This window comes from Asterias amurensis, chromosome 5 (assembly GCF_032118995.1).
Source record: "Asterias amurensis chromosome 5, ASM3211899v1".
Taxonomy (NCBI): domain Eukaryota; kingdom Metazoa; phylum Echinodermata; class Asteroidea; order Forcipulatida; family Asteriidae; genus Asterias; species Asterias amurensis.
In genome coordinates this window covers 3,890,773-3,912,226 of record NC_092652.1, presented here as the reverse complement: position 1 = coordinate 3,912,226, position 21,454 = coordinate 3,890,773, and the positions used below count along the sequence as shown (strand labels likewise).

The 21,454-nt window shown below is 39.1% G+C and overlaps 1 protein-coding gene across 4 annotated transcripts; it reads right to left on the bottom strand.

Moving 5' to 3' along the window:
- Positions 1-152: 152 nt before the first annotated feature.
- On the bottom strand, positions 153-21,313 carry LOC139937223 (transmembrane protein 245-like). 4 transcript variants are annotated; one of them, XM_071932304.1, is made up of 17 exons: positions 21,062-21,313; positions 19,978-20,242; positions 18,784-18,994; positions 17,952-18,262; positions 16,947-17,114; positions 16,595-16,705; positions 15,909-16,013; positions 15,383-15,465; positions 14,343-14,433; positions 13,881-13,982; positions 13,129-13,290; positions 12,381-12,503; positions 11,476-11,612; positions 10,644-10,744; positions 9,435-9,606; positions 6,195-6,398; positions 153-4,287 (listed from the first exon to the last, which is right to left on the bottom strand). In XM_071932304.1, exons 1-17 carry the CDS (start codon positions 21,310-21,312, stop codon positions 4,269-4,271), a joined length of 2,616 nt encoding a protein of 871 aa, XP_071788405.1. In that variant the 5' UTR covers position 21,313; the 3' UTR covers positions 153-4,268. The 4 variants fall into 4 exon arrangements, with proteins under 4 accessions (XP_071788405.1, XP_071788408.1, XP_071788406.1 ...); XM_071932307.1 differs by having other exon boundaries at positions 6,210-6,398; XM_071932305.1 differs by having other exon boundaries at positions 16,947-17,111.
- Positions 21,314-21,454: the final 141 nt, after the last annotated feature.

Genomic DNA, 21,454 nt, shown 5'->3' with positions numbered 1-21,454 from the left:
CAGCAATGTAAACTTTATGAATTTTTGGCTGTTAATCTGTTAAGACTAGGCATTATTTGTCTGTGCTTAGCAAGTTTCTGTGCTTACTGGCTTTATGAAATTGGGTCTTGGGACTACTAAGTGTTCTGAGGATTAGCAAATGGACCCTTCCCATGAAATATGCTAATTACATTCACGCATGCGTACAGACCCTGTTGGTTGGCAAACGCCATAGAGTTGTGCACTAAGCAGACGCACAATCGCGTCTGCGTGACGCACCCATTACCCATGTACAAAACAGCGCGATGTTCCCTCAATTTGCCAACCAAAGCGTTAGTGCGCACGCACTTTTTGCAATTTACATATTTCATGGGAAGGGTCTATTATGCATTGGTTACAACCCATGGGGTACCAGTGTTGTAGTCGAGACCCGATGGTCCAAGACCAAGACAGAGACCGGTCCAAGAACAAGACAGAGACCCAAAGCTCCAAGAGCATTCGTTGAGGGGAGACGGAGAGCGGCAAAACTGGTCTTGAGACAGGTGGGGAGATCTACAACACTGAGAGTTACCTAGACTTGTGAACAAGTCAAAAAAAATCTGTCGCGATGATAGCGTTCTGACTCTATTCCGAATCTCCCCCCCAAGATTTCCGAGGTATTTGTGTGAGACTGCTGGCCCCGCGAGACTACTGCTCTCACAATGGGGAGTAGAGATCGGCAACCAGCAATTTGGGTGCGAGCAGTGATCTCGTGCGAGCAGTATTCAATCGCGGAAACCTGACACTGGCACAATTCGACTATCTCATCGCGGCAGACCATTAATGACTTGTCTTTAAGTCTAAGGGATAATAACCCAAGCTTATATATTTAGGCTTCTACAGGCCAGTGCATAATAATACACATTACTTGCCAATATTGATACAGCATGAAACAGTTACACAAACAGGCAGAACTTGTTTAAAATTAAAAGCACATGGTTAGACGCTTACAAATACAATGGCTCTGTTTTGCATACCAGTCAGTAAAGTCCAAAACACAAAAACCCAAATCTAGTGTACAGGTACCTAAAGGTATTTCTACGAGAACTTGCAATATACCTTCATATCAACAGTCCAATGATTTCAGAAGCAGTAAAACAGTTTCAATATAAAGAAAGTCAAAAAGAGTTGCAAAGTTAATCAAAACAAAGAATATTTACAGAAATACATTGTGAGTTGTTAATAATAATAATAATAATAATAATAATAATAATAATAATAATAATAATAATAATAATAATAATAATAATAATAATAATAATAATAATAATAATAATAATAATAATAATAATAATAATAATAATAATAATAATAATAATAATAATAATAATAATAATAATAATAATAATAATAATAATAATAATAATCATCCTTACTCGCAGCTAAGAGCTGAATTGCGAAGGACGCGACTATAACGTGTTCGAGAAGCAGGCATGCAAGGGCGCCTCTGGCTGCCAGCCACAGCAACCCATTATGACCACGGAGCACAGCCAAGATCAAAAGTGTTTGATTTTTCCCGAGGGAGGAAAACCGGATGGTCTGGAAAACCCTCGTGGCACAGCAGAGAACCAACAGAGCAGAGAACGCACGACTCAACTCACATATGGCCCTGGCTGGGAATCAAACCGGGGTCACCTTGGTGAGAGGCGAGCACTTTACGCACAAGCCGATCATGCCCCCCTTGTTGCTTACGGCAGTAGGCCTACTCTATCACATCTCCTTAAATCACAATAATATTAGTTTCTGTTGCAAATAAAAAGTAAAAGACATCTATCTACAGCTAATTTCTTCCATTCGTATATGTTTCACTACAACTAAGTATACTCCAATGTGATCTGTTTAAATGACACTTGTCAATAAATCATATTGAAATGTTTGCATATTTTTCACACCAAAACAAATCCTATCTTTTTGGCAATGGACATTGTAGAAACTTTATTTTTGATGAGAGGCGATTCTGTTTCACACAAACACCCATATATTCGCTCCGAAAAGACGCCGCTGTCAACCCACCGTACACACTGTGCGTGGTACGTGTAATCACACCGCACGACCCACCCGTATACACACTGTCACATCAAAGACTACTGTGCACACAAGTCATCCGCACTCGTACCACTAACCGCATGCGGAGGCCGTCAGGCTGACGCATGCGGATAGTGTACGGGGGCATCGTGTCGTGCCATGTGGGTACACACATTTTACGCACAGTGAATACGGCAGGGTTTTTATACAGCGACAGTCTTTTTTCAGAGTGAATAATTCGCCTGCCTTGAGCAAGGCTAGTGTGACCTAGGTCATACCAAATAAAGTAGATTTAAATACAAAGCAAGATATTGTCAGTGACACCCTAAAAGCCTCTTCAAGAATGACTCTGCAAGGGTCGAAACGTCAGGCCATTAACTATTTTAATATGCCAAATGCATACTTATTGCACAATGACTGACCTATTAAAGTCAAACCTATTTAAAAAAAAAAAAAAAAATGAAAAGAAAAGTAAAAATTAAAAATGTTCAAATCCAATTGTAAAGCTTATAGTTTGACTACATAGTACTTAGGATTTGAGGCATTGCATGGTGAGGTATCAATGTATATTTGGTTTGCGGTAACACCATGTGTGTATCTACTTGCCAGGTAGAGTTGTTCTTAGGGAACTGTCTTGCTTTATTCTACTGCCGCGGAGTAGATAATCGAAGGTTCGAAAACTTCTCGGGAGTCATCGTCAGGAGACGATGACTAGAGCAAGCTAGTCGAAACGTTGAGACCCATTCTGAACTGACTCCGCGGCAGTACAGTTATTACGATCCTATAAGCTAAAGTAGTAGTCCAGTCAAATTTCTATACCATCCGCCCTGGTAATAGTTATAAAGCAGGACAGTTCTTTTCAGAACTGAGAAGTCTCCCGAACCTTCGATTATCTACTCCGCGGCAGTAGAATAAAGCAAGACAGTTCCCTAAGAACAACTCTACCTGGCAAGTAGATACACACATGGTGTTACCACAAACCAAATATATATACATAGTACTTGTCAAAAGTTGATAAATATAATTAAATAACAAAAAATCGCGACGTAAAAGAAAAACCGTGCAATTTTGAGTGATACTATTTTATAACAAACAGTTACAAACGCTTTTTATAGACCAACTCGTCCGATTCAAGGCAACGTGTTCCTTTAATTCTACTCAACACAAGTAGATAACAAGTTACCGCAAATCAAAACCACGGCTACTCCACCATATACCTTTTGTAATGCCTGAAATCACCTAACCGCTGCAATGTATTATTACCACCGCATTAAAACAGATGGTTATTTATAATCACACAGCATACATTACCGCTATGTATTTCTATAAGTTACTCCAACACTGCATCATTGAAATCACATGTTTAAACGTCTACATAACAAAATTATTCAATAAAGGAGTGCGTAGAAGAGTTGTCAAGAAAGTGACCGAAAAAATACTTAAAATCATTGCACCGTAACTCAAATTGAAATTACTGCATTTGCAACAAATGTTACAATACATTCCTTCAGAAAAACATTGAGATGTTCCCCAATTTTGTTTCTCTCCAAATGCTTGCATTATACTACATTTTTGCTTCAAATTGGAAAGTTTGAAATTTTTTCAAAGATCTGCAAGAAAAAATTGTTCACATATTGATGATCCATTTTGTAATTAGTAAAACAGTGAGTTGTTGCACAAATTGTTTATATCAAACTGGCATACTATTTGCATGATACAAGTTACAACACACTTCTTAAGTTTTTGCAGCAACATTTTCGCACCAGATTAAAAAGCTTGAAATTGTGTCCAAAGATCTGCAAGGAACAAAAATATTCACATACTGATGATCCATTTTGTATATCAAGTAAAACAGTGCGCTGTACCACAAATCGTTCTTTTCAAACTGCCATACTATTTTAATGATACTACCACACACTTCTTTAGTTTTTGCAGCAACGTTTTTGTAAAAAGCTGGAATAAAATGTTCACATTTTGCCCTCTGAGAAAGAGCATCACATGTTGGATACAGGATTAGTCGAATGACCTCTTTTTTTTGAATTCTGAAATAATTTGAAGATGCGCAACATTTTACATTTAATCATTAAGTTACCCTGTTAATAACACAGTCAGCAATATTTATTTCACACAGCACAGCATTTTAGTTTCGGCTGCAAATCTTGGGAGAATTTTTTTTGAGACGATGGGATATTCTCAAATCCACATTTACTGGTGAATAATATCATTCAAGATATTGTTTCTGATCTGAAATAAAGAACATGAAAACAAATCGTTAGTAAACAGAGAACTACTTAATTGTTTGCAGTAAACATGGTAAACAACATATCTATAGTTTGTATCGTCATTAACCATTCCTATTACCATATATAAGATGCAAACTGCCTCTAGCTACCGGGCAACTTCGGTAGTCTAGTTGGTAAGATACTGCTCTAGAATTGCAAAGGTCGTGGGTTCGAATCTCACCCGAGTAAAATGCCTGTGATTTTCCCACAGAACTCGGGAAAGAAACGAGTATACAGTGCTTACATACATCCGTGCAAGGATAAACCAAATTTACAATTCTTTATCCCTGATGCAAATTTAAAAGCAATCATCCCTCAAATTCAGCAAGTTGTTTTTTTGCCTTTTCAAGTTTCTTCAAGTAAACCTCTTTTTCATATTTTCTTCCTATTTTTTTTAACATAATTGTTAATCAAACTCTTATTACGATTTGTGAAAAACAAAGAACTTTGTCCTTTGATACAAGTGAGTGATTTATACGGCATGATTATCATTTGACATACAGAGGAAAACTGGCAATAGATTGTACTGTTAGTTTCATTTAAGATTCTTATATTCGTTAGGTTTTATACTCATTCTAAATAAAATTTTGTTTTCATTCCATTTTGTTGATACAAGAAATGCTTCAAGTCTGTGCAGAATTTTAAGGGTCTACATGTGAATAAAATAAAAAGTAAAAACTAAAAAATGATTTCATGGTGACGATTGTGAAATAAACAGTGACAGGAAAATAATGATAAAAATAAAATCATCAAACGAATATTTTGCATAAAGGGTATTAAAACAACTTGTTCTGCAAAAGAAAAAGAAAAAAAGGGAAAAAAAAAAACCAAACTCCAGATAATTGGAATGCCTATTCAAATTCATCATAAGCAACATCAAAGAACAATGTGTGCATTCGATTAGCTTTCCTGGATCATCCCCGGTCAGCCCCTGTTACATTCAAATAGCTTTGATGTCATTCTAGGGGCTCACCCTGGTCAGCCCCAAGTGTCCTGCTTGTGGAACGGGTCACTTGGGGCTATGGGGGGGGGGGGGTCGACACGGGGAAGCTATGTGAACAAATTTTCTGCTACAAAGAACTTTTATATTTCAATCGGGGCCCAATTTCATGGCTCTGCTTACCGTAAGCACAGAAGCGGCGCATAAGGAAGCAGGGTATTCTGTGCTTAAGGCAAGCGTATTTCACGGGTAAGCGGTGAATTTTGGCTTCTGCGCGTGCGTACTCCACGTAACTAGGCATTTTGCGCTTACTAGGCTAGCGTAGAAATTCGCCGCTTGCATGTAAGCGAAGAATCGTGATTGTAAGCGGAGAATTTGGCGGTAAGCAGAGCCATGAAATTGGGCCCAGATTGTTTAGAGTGTTCAGATTGTTCTTGGGATATCAGAACAGGTTTTTACCTTCTGTTTTTGGTTCAGTACTCACTAACCATTTTTTTTGTGCAAGGTTTATTCAGCCAAAGCTAGCTCTCTCCATCTCCACACTTGTCTCAAGCAACTCATGCAAAATATTCATTCCTTAAAGGCACTGGTCACTTTTGGTAATTGTTCAAAATGATTGTTAGAAAAAAATCTTACTTGGTAAAGAGGAATGAAAAAAACAGCAACCTCTGAAGTAACCAGTTTTTGATAAAAAGGGTAATTTCTCACTCAAATATTAAAAGACTTCTTTCATTTTCTCTTGCAACCTCGATGACCAAAGGAGTCACAATTTTCACAGTTATTTTATGCATATGTTGGAATACACGAAGTGAGAATACTGGTCTTTGACAATTACTAAACATGTCCTGTGTCTTTAAACACACACAATGAGATGGCATGAAATGACAGGATGCAGGATGACAGGCAACTTAACCTCTGACCCTGCCTACCTGCGAAATTCCCACCTGCTTCTTGAGGGTCCCCTCATACTGGCAAGCGAGGGGGTACTTCCAGATCCGCGCATCATCTTGCTGTATATGTTAACCACGACAAGAAGTCCACACAGCAGGATAGGTCCAACGAGGGCGCCCTCTAGGCCAAAGTAGAATATTCCACCCGCAACCGAGAGGGCCGTCAAGTAGGGATGACCTCCACTGGGAAAATGAAATAGAGAAATGATTTATGACTCCAATACATGAGGGTATGGGAACAAATCATGATACATGCAATAATATAAACTAATAATAACTCGATCTTTTATAGCGTCTTTTCACAATAACGTCTCAATGCGCTTAAAATTATTGCCCTGGTCATTGGGCCAATGACATCCATCCCTTAAATCTTTCTCAGCTCCCTGGGGAGTATACAGCTCTGAGCTGCTGTGCCGTTCTAGTGGCTTTTTAATACACAATATTAACCGCTACCCTCACAGGTACCCTTTTATACCTCTGGGTGTAGAGAAGCAATTATAACCAAGTATCTTGCTAAAGGACACAAGTGTCATGACCGGGGTTCTAACCCACAATCCGATGACTAAATCACCAGAACTTGAATTCAATGCTCTTGAAACCACTCGACGAGGACATCTACTTCAGGCTTTTGGTCTTACCCAGCATATCAAGGAGCCGACTCATCGTCTCGGTCATTGCCTAGACCTTGTCATAACTCGTGAAATCTCCCCACCAATTGTCTCAAACTTTGTTATTCTACCTGGATTATCAGACCATTATGCAGTCATGTGTAACTTGAGTCTGTGCAAGCCCAAAGTCCCAACCGTTACTATAAAGAGCCGACAATGGAAACATGTTAATCCTACCGAAGTGTTCCGCGACATAGGCTCCCATTTAGCAAATCTAGAAGTTGATCACGACTGCTTGGATTCCTATGTCAGCCAATATGAGAGTACAGTCAGTGACATCTTGGATAAATACGCACCTTGGAAAACGAGATCAGTCAAGGTCCGAACTGAAGTCTCCTGGTTCAATGATGATATTCGTACAGCGAGAAAGATCTGTCGTCAACTGGAGCGGAAGTGGCGGAAAAATGGCAAATTGGCAATTCAACCACAAGAATATCGCAACCAATGTAAAGTAGTTAGGAATTTGATCAACCAGGCAAAGATCATCCATTATTCATCTCAAGTACAAGAATCCTCAGGAGATCAAAAGAAGCTTTTCAAGATAATTGGTAAGTTGTTGCTCAAACCCAAAACCCCTGTCCTTCCATCCACTTACAATGACCAGGACTTAGCAAATGAGTTCCAGAAATTCTTTGTCACCAAGATTTCAGACATCCGCTCATCATTTTCATCAGTCCCTTACAACGTGCCGCAGACATTGCCACAACTTCAACCAGAGTGTAGACTATCTGTGTTTGAGCCTGCGACTGTTGCTGAGATTCAAAGGGTTATTATGAAATCTCCTTCAAAATCCTGTGAGCTGGATCCAGTGTCAACATCCATGATAAAGCAAAACATCGATATTTTTGTACCCTACATCACTAAGCTTGTAAACGAATCCCTCAGTTCCGGTTGTTTCCCCGATAGCCTCAAAGTTTCCTACATCAGGCCGCTCATCAAGAAACCAAACCTGGACAAGGAGATATTCAAAAACTACAGACCGGTTGCAAACTTAAAATATCTTGGAAAAGTCATCGAACGAGTAGTTTCATCACGTATTTCTGATCACATTCATACTTTCAACCTGTCCGACGTGTTCCAGTCAGCATACAAGCCTTTCCATGGGACCGAGGCTGCACTAGTCCGTGTGAGCAACGATATTCTCTCTGCAATGGACAATGGTAACCTAACAGCACTAGTCCTGCTAGACTTGAGTGCTGCTTTTGACACTGTCGATCACAACATCCTTCTCTCTCGGCTCCAGAATCACCTTGGCATAGAGGACACAGCCCTAGCATGGTGCAAATCGTATCTCTACAATAGAACTCAGCATGTATGTATTGGCACCGCGATATCTGACCCTGTTGTTTTGAACTACTCTGTGCCACAGGGGTCGGTACTCGGCCCGCAGTGGTTTACGCTATACACTTTACCGATTCGTGACATCATCCTGAAATTTAATCTGAATTACCATGTGTACGCAGACGACACTCAGCTATACATCACGTTTAAATCTTCTCAAGAAAACGCCAATGCATCTATTGCAAGACTTGAGAAATGCATCCAAGAGATTCGACGTTGGACACAACAAAACTTCCTGAAGTTAAATGATGATAAGACAGAGTTCCTTCTATTTGGGTCACGTCAATAGTTAACTAAGGTTTCAGTGCCATACATCTCCATCGGTGATGCTCGGATAGCTCCCTCGCTGAAAGCTCGGAACTTAGGGGTTATTTTTGATTCATCGATGACACTTCAGCCACACATCAACAACATTGTTCGTTTATCATCATATCACATCAGGAATATAGGTAAGATTCGCAAGTACTTGGACAAAAGTGCCACTGAAAAGGTCATTCACGCATTTGTTACTTCTCGTCTTGACAACGGCAATGCTCTTCTCTACAGTCTTCCTAACAACCAGATTTCCCGACTTCAACGGCTCCAAAATACTGCTGCCCGCATTGTTACACTGTCTAGAAAATCCTGTTCTATCACCCCCATTCTGAAACAACTACACTGGCTGCCTATCTCTCAACGAATCATCTTCAAGCTGATGCTCATTGTCCACAAAGCTCTTAATGGCAAGGCTCCCCACTATATTTCTGAACTGCTTCACGTTTACACTCCATCAAGGAATCTTCGATCAAGTTCTATGCTTCTCCTCATTGAACCCAAGTCTCAACACTCATGGGGTGACAGGTCTTTTTCTGTAGCCGCGCCACGCATCTGGAACTCTCTACCACTTAATCTTCGATCTTGTGTTTGTACTGCAAAATTCAAGTCTCTTCTCAAAACTTATCTTATGTCACAGGTTTTCAATGACTAATTTTGTTGTGTCTGTTTTTCTTTGTGTTGTGTTTTGTTTTTGTTTTGTTTTTGGTTTTACTGCGCCTTGAACACCCAGCAGGGTGGATATGTGCGCATTACAAGTCTTATTATTATTATCCTACATTACCATGCAGAACAATCAGAATAAAAAAAAAAAAAAAAAAAAAAAAATGCAAATCCTCAATTCATATTTCTTCTAAACTGTCAGATTAAATCTGGAGTAAAAGAATTCCATACTTACCCTTTGATGTCACTGTAGATGGCCGTATCTACCATAGCAGTCGGGATGAAATGACAGACAAATAGAAACAGCGCCAAGCCCTTCTCACCCTGTACTAACAGGTCAATAATCCCAGGTAGGGCCGCCCAGTAGGTGGCCAAGAAAGGAATAAAACCCAAAATGGCTGCCAGAACTGTGAAGGATGAGAGGAAATATTAAGGTTAAGTAATATTGCAATTATAACCAAGAGGAACACAACCACAACTAATACGAAATACGAAAGAAAAATTGAGGAAAGAGACAATAAAACAAGCTAAATGGGGATGGGCTGGACACACTGCCAGAAGAAATGACAACAGATGGACAACAATAATAATGGACTGCATCAGGGTATATATGCAGGAACAATAATGGACCAGAACTTGTAAGAAATAGAAATGAATGACGTGTACACGAAGAGGGCTACATTTTACATTGTTATACCTTGGTAACAGACAGTGAAGTTTGATTGGTCGAGAACCGATCATGTGACGCGCAACAAAAACGCATGTTACATGGCTCGACGGGCCGGGTAACATGAATGATGACGATCATGATCATGTATGTCTTGATCGTCCCAGCCTTGGTCGATTTCCAGCGCTGTGTACGAAACAATCGCGGGTTCGAGGGAATTGTTTCTTAGTCGACTGCTTATTTAACAATGAATAGGCCGTCTGATAATGTTTAAAGATGACAACAGAACTTCGAGAAGAGGAATAACAACTAAACAAAGGTATAACAAAACAATTGTTGCACCCTGTGACTGGTGCCATTTTTCCCCTCGGGTGTACCAAACGCCATGGACCTCGTCACAGCGTGCAACAATTGTGTACTGGATGAACACAGCTTAGATGATGATGATCATGTATGTCTAACAACTGTAAATATGTAAAGGCCGGTGAATTTGCAATGATAAGACATGTTGATGCAACAATAATAACTTATGTTGACAGAGTCTGATTTTTGAAAATGAGCACACTGGACTAATGAACTGCTTTTTATATTAACCCCCAAGAAGTTATATTAGCCCACATTTCAAACTTGTAGTGTCATAACATCTTTCTGATGTTTGTAATCACAACCAGTTTGTTCGAAACTCAAAAATTACCTAACGTTTTTTTTTAAACTTTAAAATAACCAGTGGGTACCGACTCAACGTTTCGATCAGTATGCCCCGATTCTTCCACTCACCTGTTGGGATGAAGACAATCTTGATGCCAAACAGTGTGTGCGTCAGCCACGTGTAGAGACCATAGAATGCTGACATCTTGATAGAAGCCCCAAGAACATCCCTAGTAATTACCAACAAGTTTCAAATCACGATTTAATCATAGCTTATGGAAAAAAAAGGGCGACGAGTTCTTAATTGGCCGTTTAAAACCAGAAGGGTCGTGGCTCTCCACCTATAGGAAAAGAGAAACTGTCGGGGTATTTATGAATATAGGTTCTAACATCTCAAGTATGTACATGTACCACCAAGTTTTAAATTACTCTCTCTTTCTCTCCATTAATATATTTCCACTTCACTGCTTATGTTACACTTAGTTACCTGTTCATGTGTGTTGTGTTGTCTATAAGCCTTCAAGAAAGACTGCTAGGGTCGAATCGTCAGGCCTTTAACTATTTTTTGCATTTAAAAAAGGAGTTTGCAACACCTAATTTTAACTTTTCAACTTACATTTAAATTACAGTAAGTGGTTCTAAAAATAAATGTCACGAATTACCAAAAACCCTGTTGTCTAAGACTGGCATATGCAATAGACCAATCCAACGAAACAAAATTGGAAAAAATTAACAATTGCGGTGTCTTTTTTGTGCACAATAATAATGACAATAACAAATAATAACAAAGTCTTATATAGCGCACGTATCTACCAAACAAGGTACACAAGGCGCTGAGTATATACAAACTTCAATCAAAGCACTGAAGACACAGCAGCAAATGGCGCGCGGTGCTCAACACTTGCGCGCCCTGATCTGTCAACAGCGCTGCTTGTTTAGCATACAGTGTGTAGACCCTTACCTGATGGCAGTCTCCAGCGCATTGCTGTATTTACTGCTAGATAACCCAGCAGGAGCCAATCCAGATAGCCACTGCATGGGTAGGTATCGATCACGGCTAGAACTCAGCAAGTAGAACAACGTCGTCACAAACACCAACTACAAAGACACAAAATAATGTTATAATTATTTCTATTCTTTTTTTACTAAAATCTTGCTTCACATGGCCCAATTTCATAAGCACAAAAACATAAGCACAGAGTAGTATAGCTAAGCAGATTACCAGCCAAAATTACACAAAGTTTGCATCTCACAATGTTTTATATTATAACACCCCTTGCAAGTATTCTGCCTGCTCATTGGTTTAGAGCGCGTCACATGACATGTCTTAGTTTTGCCAGACGACGGCCGTGTGATAGTGCGTCGGTTTGCCATGCGCTAGTCCGACAGACTAGCACATGGCGTGCAGTACCCAGACGTCCGTTGCGTGTACTGGGATGATAAATTAATAGTCTGTAACCACTTCGGATTGCACGACACTACATGCAACAACACAGTAAGTAAAAGTGTTTGCAATCTGTATTCGCGTCGTCCGTGGATTGTAGCATTCAGGTCTGTAACTTAATAATAATAGTACAGTATTTAGAAATGTTTGGGGTGTTATAAAACAAATATTGACTGCTTTTACTCGTGCAATGGTTAAAAACTATGACTCCCTCGGTGATCCCCGTAGCGTTCTATTTTCCCGAGGCGAAGCCGAGGGAAAATAGAACGCTCCAGGGATCACCTCGGGAGTCATAGTTTTAACCATAGCACTCGAAGCAGTCAATATTTGTATACTATCAACCACTGTGAGATTTTATGCTGATAGTTAATTTGAATATTTACCAATCGTTTCCACTGCCTTAAAACACTAGACATACTTACAAATGAAATGATGAAGTTGAGAAGTGCTGTGCTGCCTTCAAACACAAAGCTGAGTAAAGCAGTTAGGATTGTAAACAACAGACTGATGTTACCGATCAACACTAGCCATATGGATTCAACAACCTGTGAAAGATCATCCATCAATAATAATTGAGAAAAAAAAAAAAAAAAAATGGGAAAATAACAGACTGATGTTACCGATTCAACAACCTGTGAAAAATACAATATATACAAATAAAATACTTATGTGAAAAAAACAAAGTATTGATATTTCACTTAGGGGTCAATGTTGAACACTGGTCAAATGTTGAACTTTTTTATACTGTGGGTGGGTTGGTCAAAAGAATTAACTGAAAATAAAAATTAAAAAAGGAAGAAGAAGAAGAATATCCAGTTGGCCAGGATCATGGATTTCATTCCTGATTAGAATAGAAAAGTTAAACAAATTTTTTTTTTTAAGCCAGGAAAAGTCATTGAAAACTATCGCTGTTGAAGACCCTTGATCTGGAGTATCTGGTTCATTTGTGACATTATTTTGTTCTTTAGTGCATATGTTATATTCTGAAAAATTTGAGGTGGTGGGTGTGGGTCTTAACAATTTCGAAATTTGGTTTAAGGAATAAATTAAATGGCCCAGTGAACAGGGGTAATATTGTTGGAAGCGCTTTCAATCGCCCTTTAGCCGTGAAAAGCGCTATATAAAAACTGGTTTTTATCATTATAAGTAGAGACTTCCATTTAAACTAACCGATTTGACAGTTTCCAAGTTGTCTTTGATCGTGTCCACAAATCCTCCAACTTCAATGTCGTCTAGTTTATTGAATGTCTTCTTGACTCCGTCCCAAGATATGTCAACGGAGCCGGACAGAAAGCGATGTTTGTCATCGTCCAGCTCCTCAAGGGTCTCATTCTGAAATTCAAATATAAAAAATGTTAATATAAACAGTGGTCTCGTTCTACATTAGTGATATCGCTCATCAGATTGTCATGAGGCCTGGGCGAGTTATTCGAATATCCGATTAATGGTGAATAGGTTTTCCTATCCGTAACCGCGAATGCCTTTTTTGTCTTAACCGAATATCCGCATAGGGCGAGAACATTTATTTATAAACCGGATAGTTCTGTAATTACAACCAAGTAACCGGATATACTTTTAATATCCGAATATCCGCGGATGTCGGGCGACAACTGATAGGAATGTTTTGTCTGAATCCTTATGAAACTTCTATTAAGACAGCATAAAACAGCATAAATTTAGTATTTAATTATGCTCACCTCCGTGAAGAGCTAAAACAATGACATTTCTGACGTAGTTTGTTCAAAGATTTCGAAAGTAGAGTCAATCACGATCACAAGAAAAAGCAAATCGCCATCTTTAAATTAGGTCCGGTTATTTTTATGAATGAACCGAGTGACACTGTCTGAAACTAATATCAATCCGCCCAAAAGATCTCATTCACAAACGAACAGTTAAATACCATGTTTTCTTTGAGGACTGACCTTTGCTGCAATGTGAACATAAAGCTGATCCCAAAGCTGCAACACCTGCTGCTCAACATCCTCCTTATTATCATCATCATCCCCATTCATGGAACTCTTCACCTGTTATTATCCAAGTAAAGATTCAAAAACATTTATTGTCATGTTTGTAAGGAGAACACACACAGGGTAAAGGCATAACAAAAAGACAACAAAAATACAGGATAGCCACACCAGGCGTTTGTACAGTAGCTAACAGATGCAGATGCAGATGCAGAAATAACAATTTACAGAAATATATTTAAAAAAATACATAAGGGTAAGGGCATGTACAAAGTATAACAAATAGAAAGTAAACCATCTACTATGTAAAAGCTAATTTTATAAAACAATATCGTGGCAATAATCAGTAAAAATGTATCAAAAATGTGTCAAAAAGTTATTATGAAGCATATTTCAGATAGAAAAGATTATTAAGCTAACCTTGTCGGAGATCCAATCTCTACCATACAGGTAAGCGTCATTGATAACGGAGTCTACAGCTTGCTGCATATCGGCTGCACCAGGGAACCATCTGAAAACCAATCGAACAGTTACTGTGGTCACTGTGGTCCGGTGGTTAGACTGCAGGACTTGCAATCACAAGGCTGCGGGTTCGAATCCCCAGCTAACCTCGGATTTCACAATGACTAGAATAAGTAATGTTGTCTAGTTTACGGATCACAATTTCTTGATTCTGTGCGATTCATAATCAAAGACGTTAAACCAATGTTTGTATGAGAGAGATTGGCTGTTGCCAGCTTGGTGTTTATATCCCCTAGTGGGAATTTACCGAGTTCCCTTTGCGGGAAGATCATTCAAACATTACTGTAGAGTAAACGTATACTTTGTGCCAGTCACATCATTCGAGTAGAGCGCCCTCAACTACAGGTTAAAGACAGTGGACACTACTGGTAATTGTCAAAGACTAGTCTTGTAACTTGGTGTATCTATACATATGCATAAAATATCAAACCTGTGAAAATTTGAGCTCAATTGGTTGTCGAAGTTGCAAGATATGAATGAAATAAAAAAACACCCTAACAAAGTTGTGTGCTTTCAGATGCTTGATTTCCAGACCTCAAACTCTAAACTTGAGGTCTCGAAATCAAATTTGTGGAAAATTACTTCTTTCTCGAAAACTACGTCACTTCAGAGGGAGCCGTTTCTCACGATGTCTATCAACCTCTCCCCATTGCTCGTTACCAAATGAGTTTTTATGCTGATAATTATTTTGAGTAATTACCAGTCGTGTCCACTGCCTTTAAACGAAGGTTGTTCGTACAAATCTGTGCATCTTCATTATTCAGCATTGGTTTACCACTAAGATGATGACTGAATAACATCAATGAATAACGTTTAAATACATCTTTGTTTAATTGTGTTATTTATACACCAGATTGAGTCAGGTATACAACCAAAAGATCCGATTATTGATTGTTCTTCCAGTCAGTACTTTAAAGACAAACATGATTTCTACTTACTGTTTCAGAGCAGGATTGGATGCAATAGTTTCATTGACGAGGTTTCCAGAGAGTTGAATCAAATGCATGCTCTCTCTCTGAATCTGTCATCAAAAATTCAAACAAATCAAATTAGTGGAACACTTATACAGCTACTTTCTTACAACTATGGATTTAAATGTTTTTACCCATTTATACTGATGTGTATTAGCACTGTATACTCAATTCTAGAGCAGTGTCTTACTAACTAGACCACTGAGATTGCCCGGTAGCTAGAGGCAGTTTGAAAGTGCTGACTAACTATGGATCTCTTGTAAAAGGAAAAATGAGAAATTGAAAACAATCTGAAGTTGATAGAAAGGTTTATGGTAACACCACGTAATGATTATCTCTAATAGTGTTGGGGTGGTTCTGAAAAGAACCGTTGGTTTCAACTGGACGATCAGTATGCTCTGATCGTCTTCTGGAGAAAGCTGAAGTTTCAAAAACATTTCTTTTTTTACATCTGAAATATGACATACTTTCTTGTGTGATTTCTTGTTCCTACCTGTATTGCAAGAAAGAATGCAACGATGATCGTTCCGATCATTACTCCCAAAATGACGATGATGCTGATCACTTTATCAACAGAGCCCTGAAGAACGCCAATAACCTACAAGAAAAACAAATTACTATTTAAGATCAGAAGCAAATGTTCAGTTTGTACACATAGACAGACAGTGAGCCTTACTATACAAATGACTGTTTTCAGGTAACATCATGGGAGTACAATCTATGAATATATAAATCGTTTCGGTTTGAACAAGGAAAAATTTATCGGAGCGGGAATTGAATAAACGACAGCCAGGGGCGGGGACTTTTTGTTTCAGATTTCAATTTTAACCATAAGGGGGCCGTTAATCAGGAGGTCGTTGGTTCGAATCCCACTCTAGTCAATTCTTTGTTCAACCCCAAAACTCATTAAAAAATTGTCCAGTCAGTTTCCCTTGTGGTTTATATTGACATCTGAAAACTGCCGTGGTGCCAGGGATAACACCCAAGTTTGCGATACAACCTGGGAAGCGGCAGCCAAAAGATCACTACAAATATGGCAATAATGCTTGTTCTTAAATTGACATCTGATGTAACTACCAATAAAATCTTCTCAAATTGATCTTCTTGTTAAGAGCTGTACAAAAACAACAATAAAAAAAATGCCATTGGAAAAAAAAACACAATTGAAGATTCACATACCATCCTGTCTCCTTTAAGAAAGAGGCCAGTCAACCCTCTGATGTACGGAGGGATAAAAGCATCCTCTCGACCAGCTACCCAGTTCATTCCATCTACCTTCAGAGACTCACCCTGTCAAGATATTCATATAAATAATAATAATCTGGATTTATTTTGCGCACTTATTCAGAAAACCGCGGCAAATCAAGGCACCTACACAAACAAATAAAGATTATACAATATATGTTCTCAGAGAACTGTCTTTGTTTATTCTACTACGGCGGAGTAGATTTATCGGATGTTCGGGAGACTTCTCAGTCCTGGAAAAAACTGTCCTCCTTTTTAACTACTTAGATCACTTTTATAGATATACCTTTGCTTTCATGAAATCCCACAAGCCCGAATGTGTTGCGGCTTTCTTCAGCAGCCAGATGGCAATTGGAATCGGCAGTAGTTGAATGAGCCACATGTTCATCCACAGACGAACCAGAACACACGTCCAGAACAAGCCAAGTAGATAGCGTGTACTCAATGGAACCTGCTGTAGAGCAATGTAGATACATGACATGCTTAGCAAGGACCATAGAGTTATATGTAAGAACTAGAGGGCGCACAAACGGGACGGGACCGCATGGAGAAACACGCGCCATTCTGCACGCGCATTGAATATGAAGTACACGTTGGAGTTCGTGTTTATTGAACGCTATACGCGATGCTGTTGTGTCACTTTACAAAATGGCCAGACAAACACACAATGCGATGCCTCTTTTGTCAACTTAGAAAATGGCGGCCTGCGCGCATGCCGGGTCGCGTATATAGGCCAGTGCGCCCTCTAGTTCTTATATATAACCCTATGGTAAGGACTAATTTTTGAGACTATGGTACTGATTATTCTCTCTCAGTTCCGTTGCTACTCCCAGTGCTTGTTCGATTAAAAACAGGTCAAATGTTCAACTATGTAGGTTTGAATCCCACCCGAGTTTATATGCCTACATGATTTTGTTTTCACAGAGCTCGGGAAAGTACCGAGTATACAGCGACAACACACATCGGCATATATGGGTAAAACTAAAATGAATATTATTTACTCGATGCAAATTTCCATCTTTCGTGTAATTTTTGTTAGATTGTGTTGTGGTCCAGTAATTTTTTTGGGCTTTAAGCCAAAAAAAATGTCCCCCCCCCCCCCCGAGTCTTACACAAAAAACCCACAAGTGTAGTACTTAGATTGGATTTGAACCTACGCCCGTTGCCATTCCAATACTTGCCTGGCAGCTAGAGGCAGTTATATTCTGAATCAACAGCCAAATACAAATCAGTAGTCTAATGCATTGTTCATTTAAAATTGGATATTGATGGATTTGATGGGAATATTTACCGCGTCATTGGAACTGTCGGTGTTAGGTTCAGACGCTGGAGGTGGAATATTCAACTTTGACGGACGGTCACGGTCAGTCTCATCAGCACCATTCCCTTCCTCAACTCCTTCCTTTGTAGTCTCATCAGCCCCACCCCCTTCCTCAACTCCTTCCTCAACCCCTTCCTTTGTAGTCTCATCAGTGCCAGCTTGGCCCTCTTGTTCCTCGGTACTCAACTTAGATTCAGATGATTTGGGACTCAATTCTACTTCAGATGGGCTGACGTCTACTTCCTCTGCACCATCTGTAGAGTCTGTCGAAATTAAGTTTACTGTAATTTTGGGGTAAAAAGGATTTTGGTACTTTTTATATGAAACAGAACACAAACGTACACAGATTCACATTAATTTAAATGGCTTAAAGTTATGACGGTAGAAAGCTTCCCTTATAATATTACTTGCTGAGGTGCTGTAGATTTTTGAGAACTGAGTAAAACAATTTCACAAAAACAATTTTCGTCCAATAAAACTTAAACTTCTACAGGTAAGTTACATCTTCATTCACAGTGAGTAGGGATTCATGTCATGGCGCAAAAACTTTATCTACAAAAGGTGTCAAAACCCTTTAAAGATAATTTGGGGTAACTTACATGTAGCTCAGAAGTGTCTTTATTAGGAACTAAGATAAATCAACTCAGGATGTCGACATCTATCGCTAACGATGTCCTCATCCTGCAGTAAATCAGGATTTCAACATTTCGGATGGCACTTCCAGAGCCTTGAAGTTAAAAATCTAAAAAACAAACAACATTTTTTCTTAACAAAAAAGTAGAAACTTTGAAAAACTTGTTACCTGTTTCCCTCTTGCGCATAGTACTGTATCCAAGTGCTACCAAGGTGATCACAAGGATGAACAGCAAGACACGGAACGGCCCTGTGAGATTAGCAAGATGCAGGAGGAGGATAATCCAGACGGGTACGGCTAAGGTACTCAAGAGAGCTTTAGAGGAGTCATTCCACCAGAAGATTACTAGGAGTAGGTACGCTATGATGATAGTCCATACCTAAAACAGAGGAATCATATCTCATATTGAAATTCTACACAAAAGGTAAAAGTATATTAGTAAGGGAGCATCTCAAGAGTCGGACACAGTGTAGGCACAACGATCGTTCCTGTTGGCACACGCCAGCAATTGATTGGTCCACCAGCACATTCTGCAAGACCGCATTATAGTTCCGAAGTACGGAAGCAATCCGACATGATTGAATACTATGTGCTGGAATGCTTATCAGATCTAATGATAATGTTTGGGGGTGTCATGGCCGCCATCATGACACTTGAGTCCTTGAGCAAGACATTTAACTGTAAATTCTTCTCTTCATGAGGGCAGAGATGGTTCTTGTAATTAATTTATCTCAGTGCGCTACATACTTAGCAGCACAGGCTGTAACAGTGTACACTCCCCAGGGAACTGAGATGGTTTAAGGAATGAAATAAATGGCCCAGTGACCAGAGGTAATAATGTACCAGCACCGTGAGCTTCACTGAGTGGCGGATTCGAGCGCTGTATAATGTGTGAAGCCACTAATCCTACTCTTCTGATTTTTGAGACGCTCTTAAAGGAACACGTTGCCTTGGATCGGACGAGTTGGTCAAAACAAAAGCGTTTGTAACCGTTTTTTATAAAATGCATATGGTTGGAAAGATGTTTTAAAAGTAGAATACAATGGTCCACACAAGTTTGCCTCGAAATTGCGTGGTTTTCCTTCTACTGTGCGAACTAACATGGTCGGCCATTTATGGGAGTCAAAATTTTGACCCCCATAAATGGCCGACGTGTTAGTCAACAAGGTAAAAGGAAAACCACGCAATTTCGAGGCAAACTTGTGTGGATCATTGTATTCTACTTTTAAAACATCTTTCTACCCATATGCATTTTATAAAAAACGGTTACAAACGCTTTTCAAAGACCAACTCGACCGATCCAAGGCAACGTGTTCCTTTAAATGGTCATGGTTCCCTTAATCTTCATCCTACCAATCTTACCCATAAAGTACTGAAATATCCCAGTCCTTCGTACAACACGTAGAAGACGCCCAGCATGAATGTCACCACATAGTCCAAACACTGGTAGGCCAAATACGAGAACGGTAGACCAAATGACACAGCCATCAGAAGAGTGAAGCGATGCGATATCAATCGGCCGAGCTGCTCAGAAGCGAAGTTCAGGAGGCTCAAGGGAATAGCGATGGTACCGACAACGAGAGGCGTGCCGGAACTCTCTAAGCCTTGCAGCCAACCACTGACATAGCTGTTGCATTGGGAAGAAGGGATATTTTGATACTTATTATAAAATACCTAAGAAGAGAAAATAATATCCATATTATTATTATTAATATCTCTTAAAAAATTTTGATGTGATAATTGTTACTCTCCATCCCCCCCCCAAACAGTCTCGCAGATCTGAGGAATACAAATGTGTGCTTTTCGTAACCCCTGCTCTGCGACTGTCATCAAGAGGATTTAGAGGGTTATGATTATCGCAACCTAGGAGACCTATAAATACAGAATAATAGTTGTTTGAAAAATTTGAATTAACCAAAATGCTGAAGAATTATAACAGTACAATGCATTCACTAATCACTACGATTAAACTAACAAAGGCAAGCAATGTGACATTAATATCAACGATAAATGGAATACATTTTTACACAAAAGTAATATGAACAAAAGTAAAATAACGTAAACAAATACTTGAACGAATAATAACAGAATATTAGGGCCCGAATATTAATCTGTATCTGAATTATTTCCATCAGGGATAAGGAATATTATTTGGTTTAACCCTTTCACCGATGTGTGTTATAATGACTGTATATTTGAGCAACTATTTTTTAATCAATTATTTAAATTTAATTGATTTTATTTTTGTACCGACAAAAATAATAATATTTTATATTAATATTTTGTTCCATTCCAACTCCGAGACTCCGACATGCCTGATTTGGGTTTATCATTAATAAGTAATGTCATAAATGGTCTAGAACTAGATTTAGTTAACTGATATAAAATAGGGATATAAAACACATAAAAATACTGACAAAATGTGAGGGTATCTGATTTGACATACCTTGTTAGTGTGTACTTGAATGGGTAAAGTGCCGTGCCACACAACACTGCCCACAACAGCGGCTTCAAGAAAATCTCCAACACAAAATACACTGCCACCGCAGCACCACAGAACAACACAATAAATAAGACAGTGGCGGCATTGTAGAAGGCTTGTTTGAGTGCCTTTTCGTGGCCCTGTGGTAAGAAAGTCGTCAAGACGCTGTCAAAAGGTGAGCGCAAATCGCTCCCTTCGCCCGACGTACTCGCCATGTTTGGAAGTACCTGGAGAATTTTTTCATTTAGTAAATCTGGTACCTGGGTATTCATGATTAGCATAACACCGTATTTTTGTTGCAGCACCAGACTACTTCAGATTGTTTTTCTCATTGTATTCAACGGCTCTTTCATGTTC

Excerpts from the sequence above, each read along its gene's own strand:
- LOC139937223 (XM_071932304.1), bottom strand. The coding sequence starts at position 21,312 with ATGGCGAGTACGTCGGGCGAAGGGAGCGATTTGCGCTCACCTTTTGAC. Across the intron at positions 18,995-19,977 it reads GATATTTCAGTACTTTATGG|GTATGGACTATCATCATAGC; the intron begins GTAAGATTGGTA and ends CCTCTGTTTTAG. Across the intron at positions 18,263-18,783 it reads TATGCGCAAGAGGGAAACAG|TAAACTTAATTTCGACAGAC; the intron begins GTAACAAGTTTT and ends CCAAAATTACAG.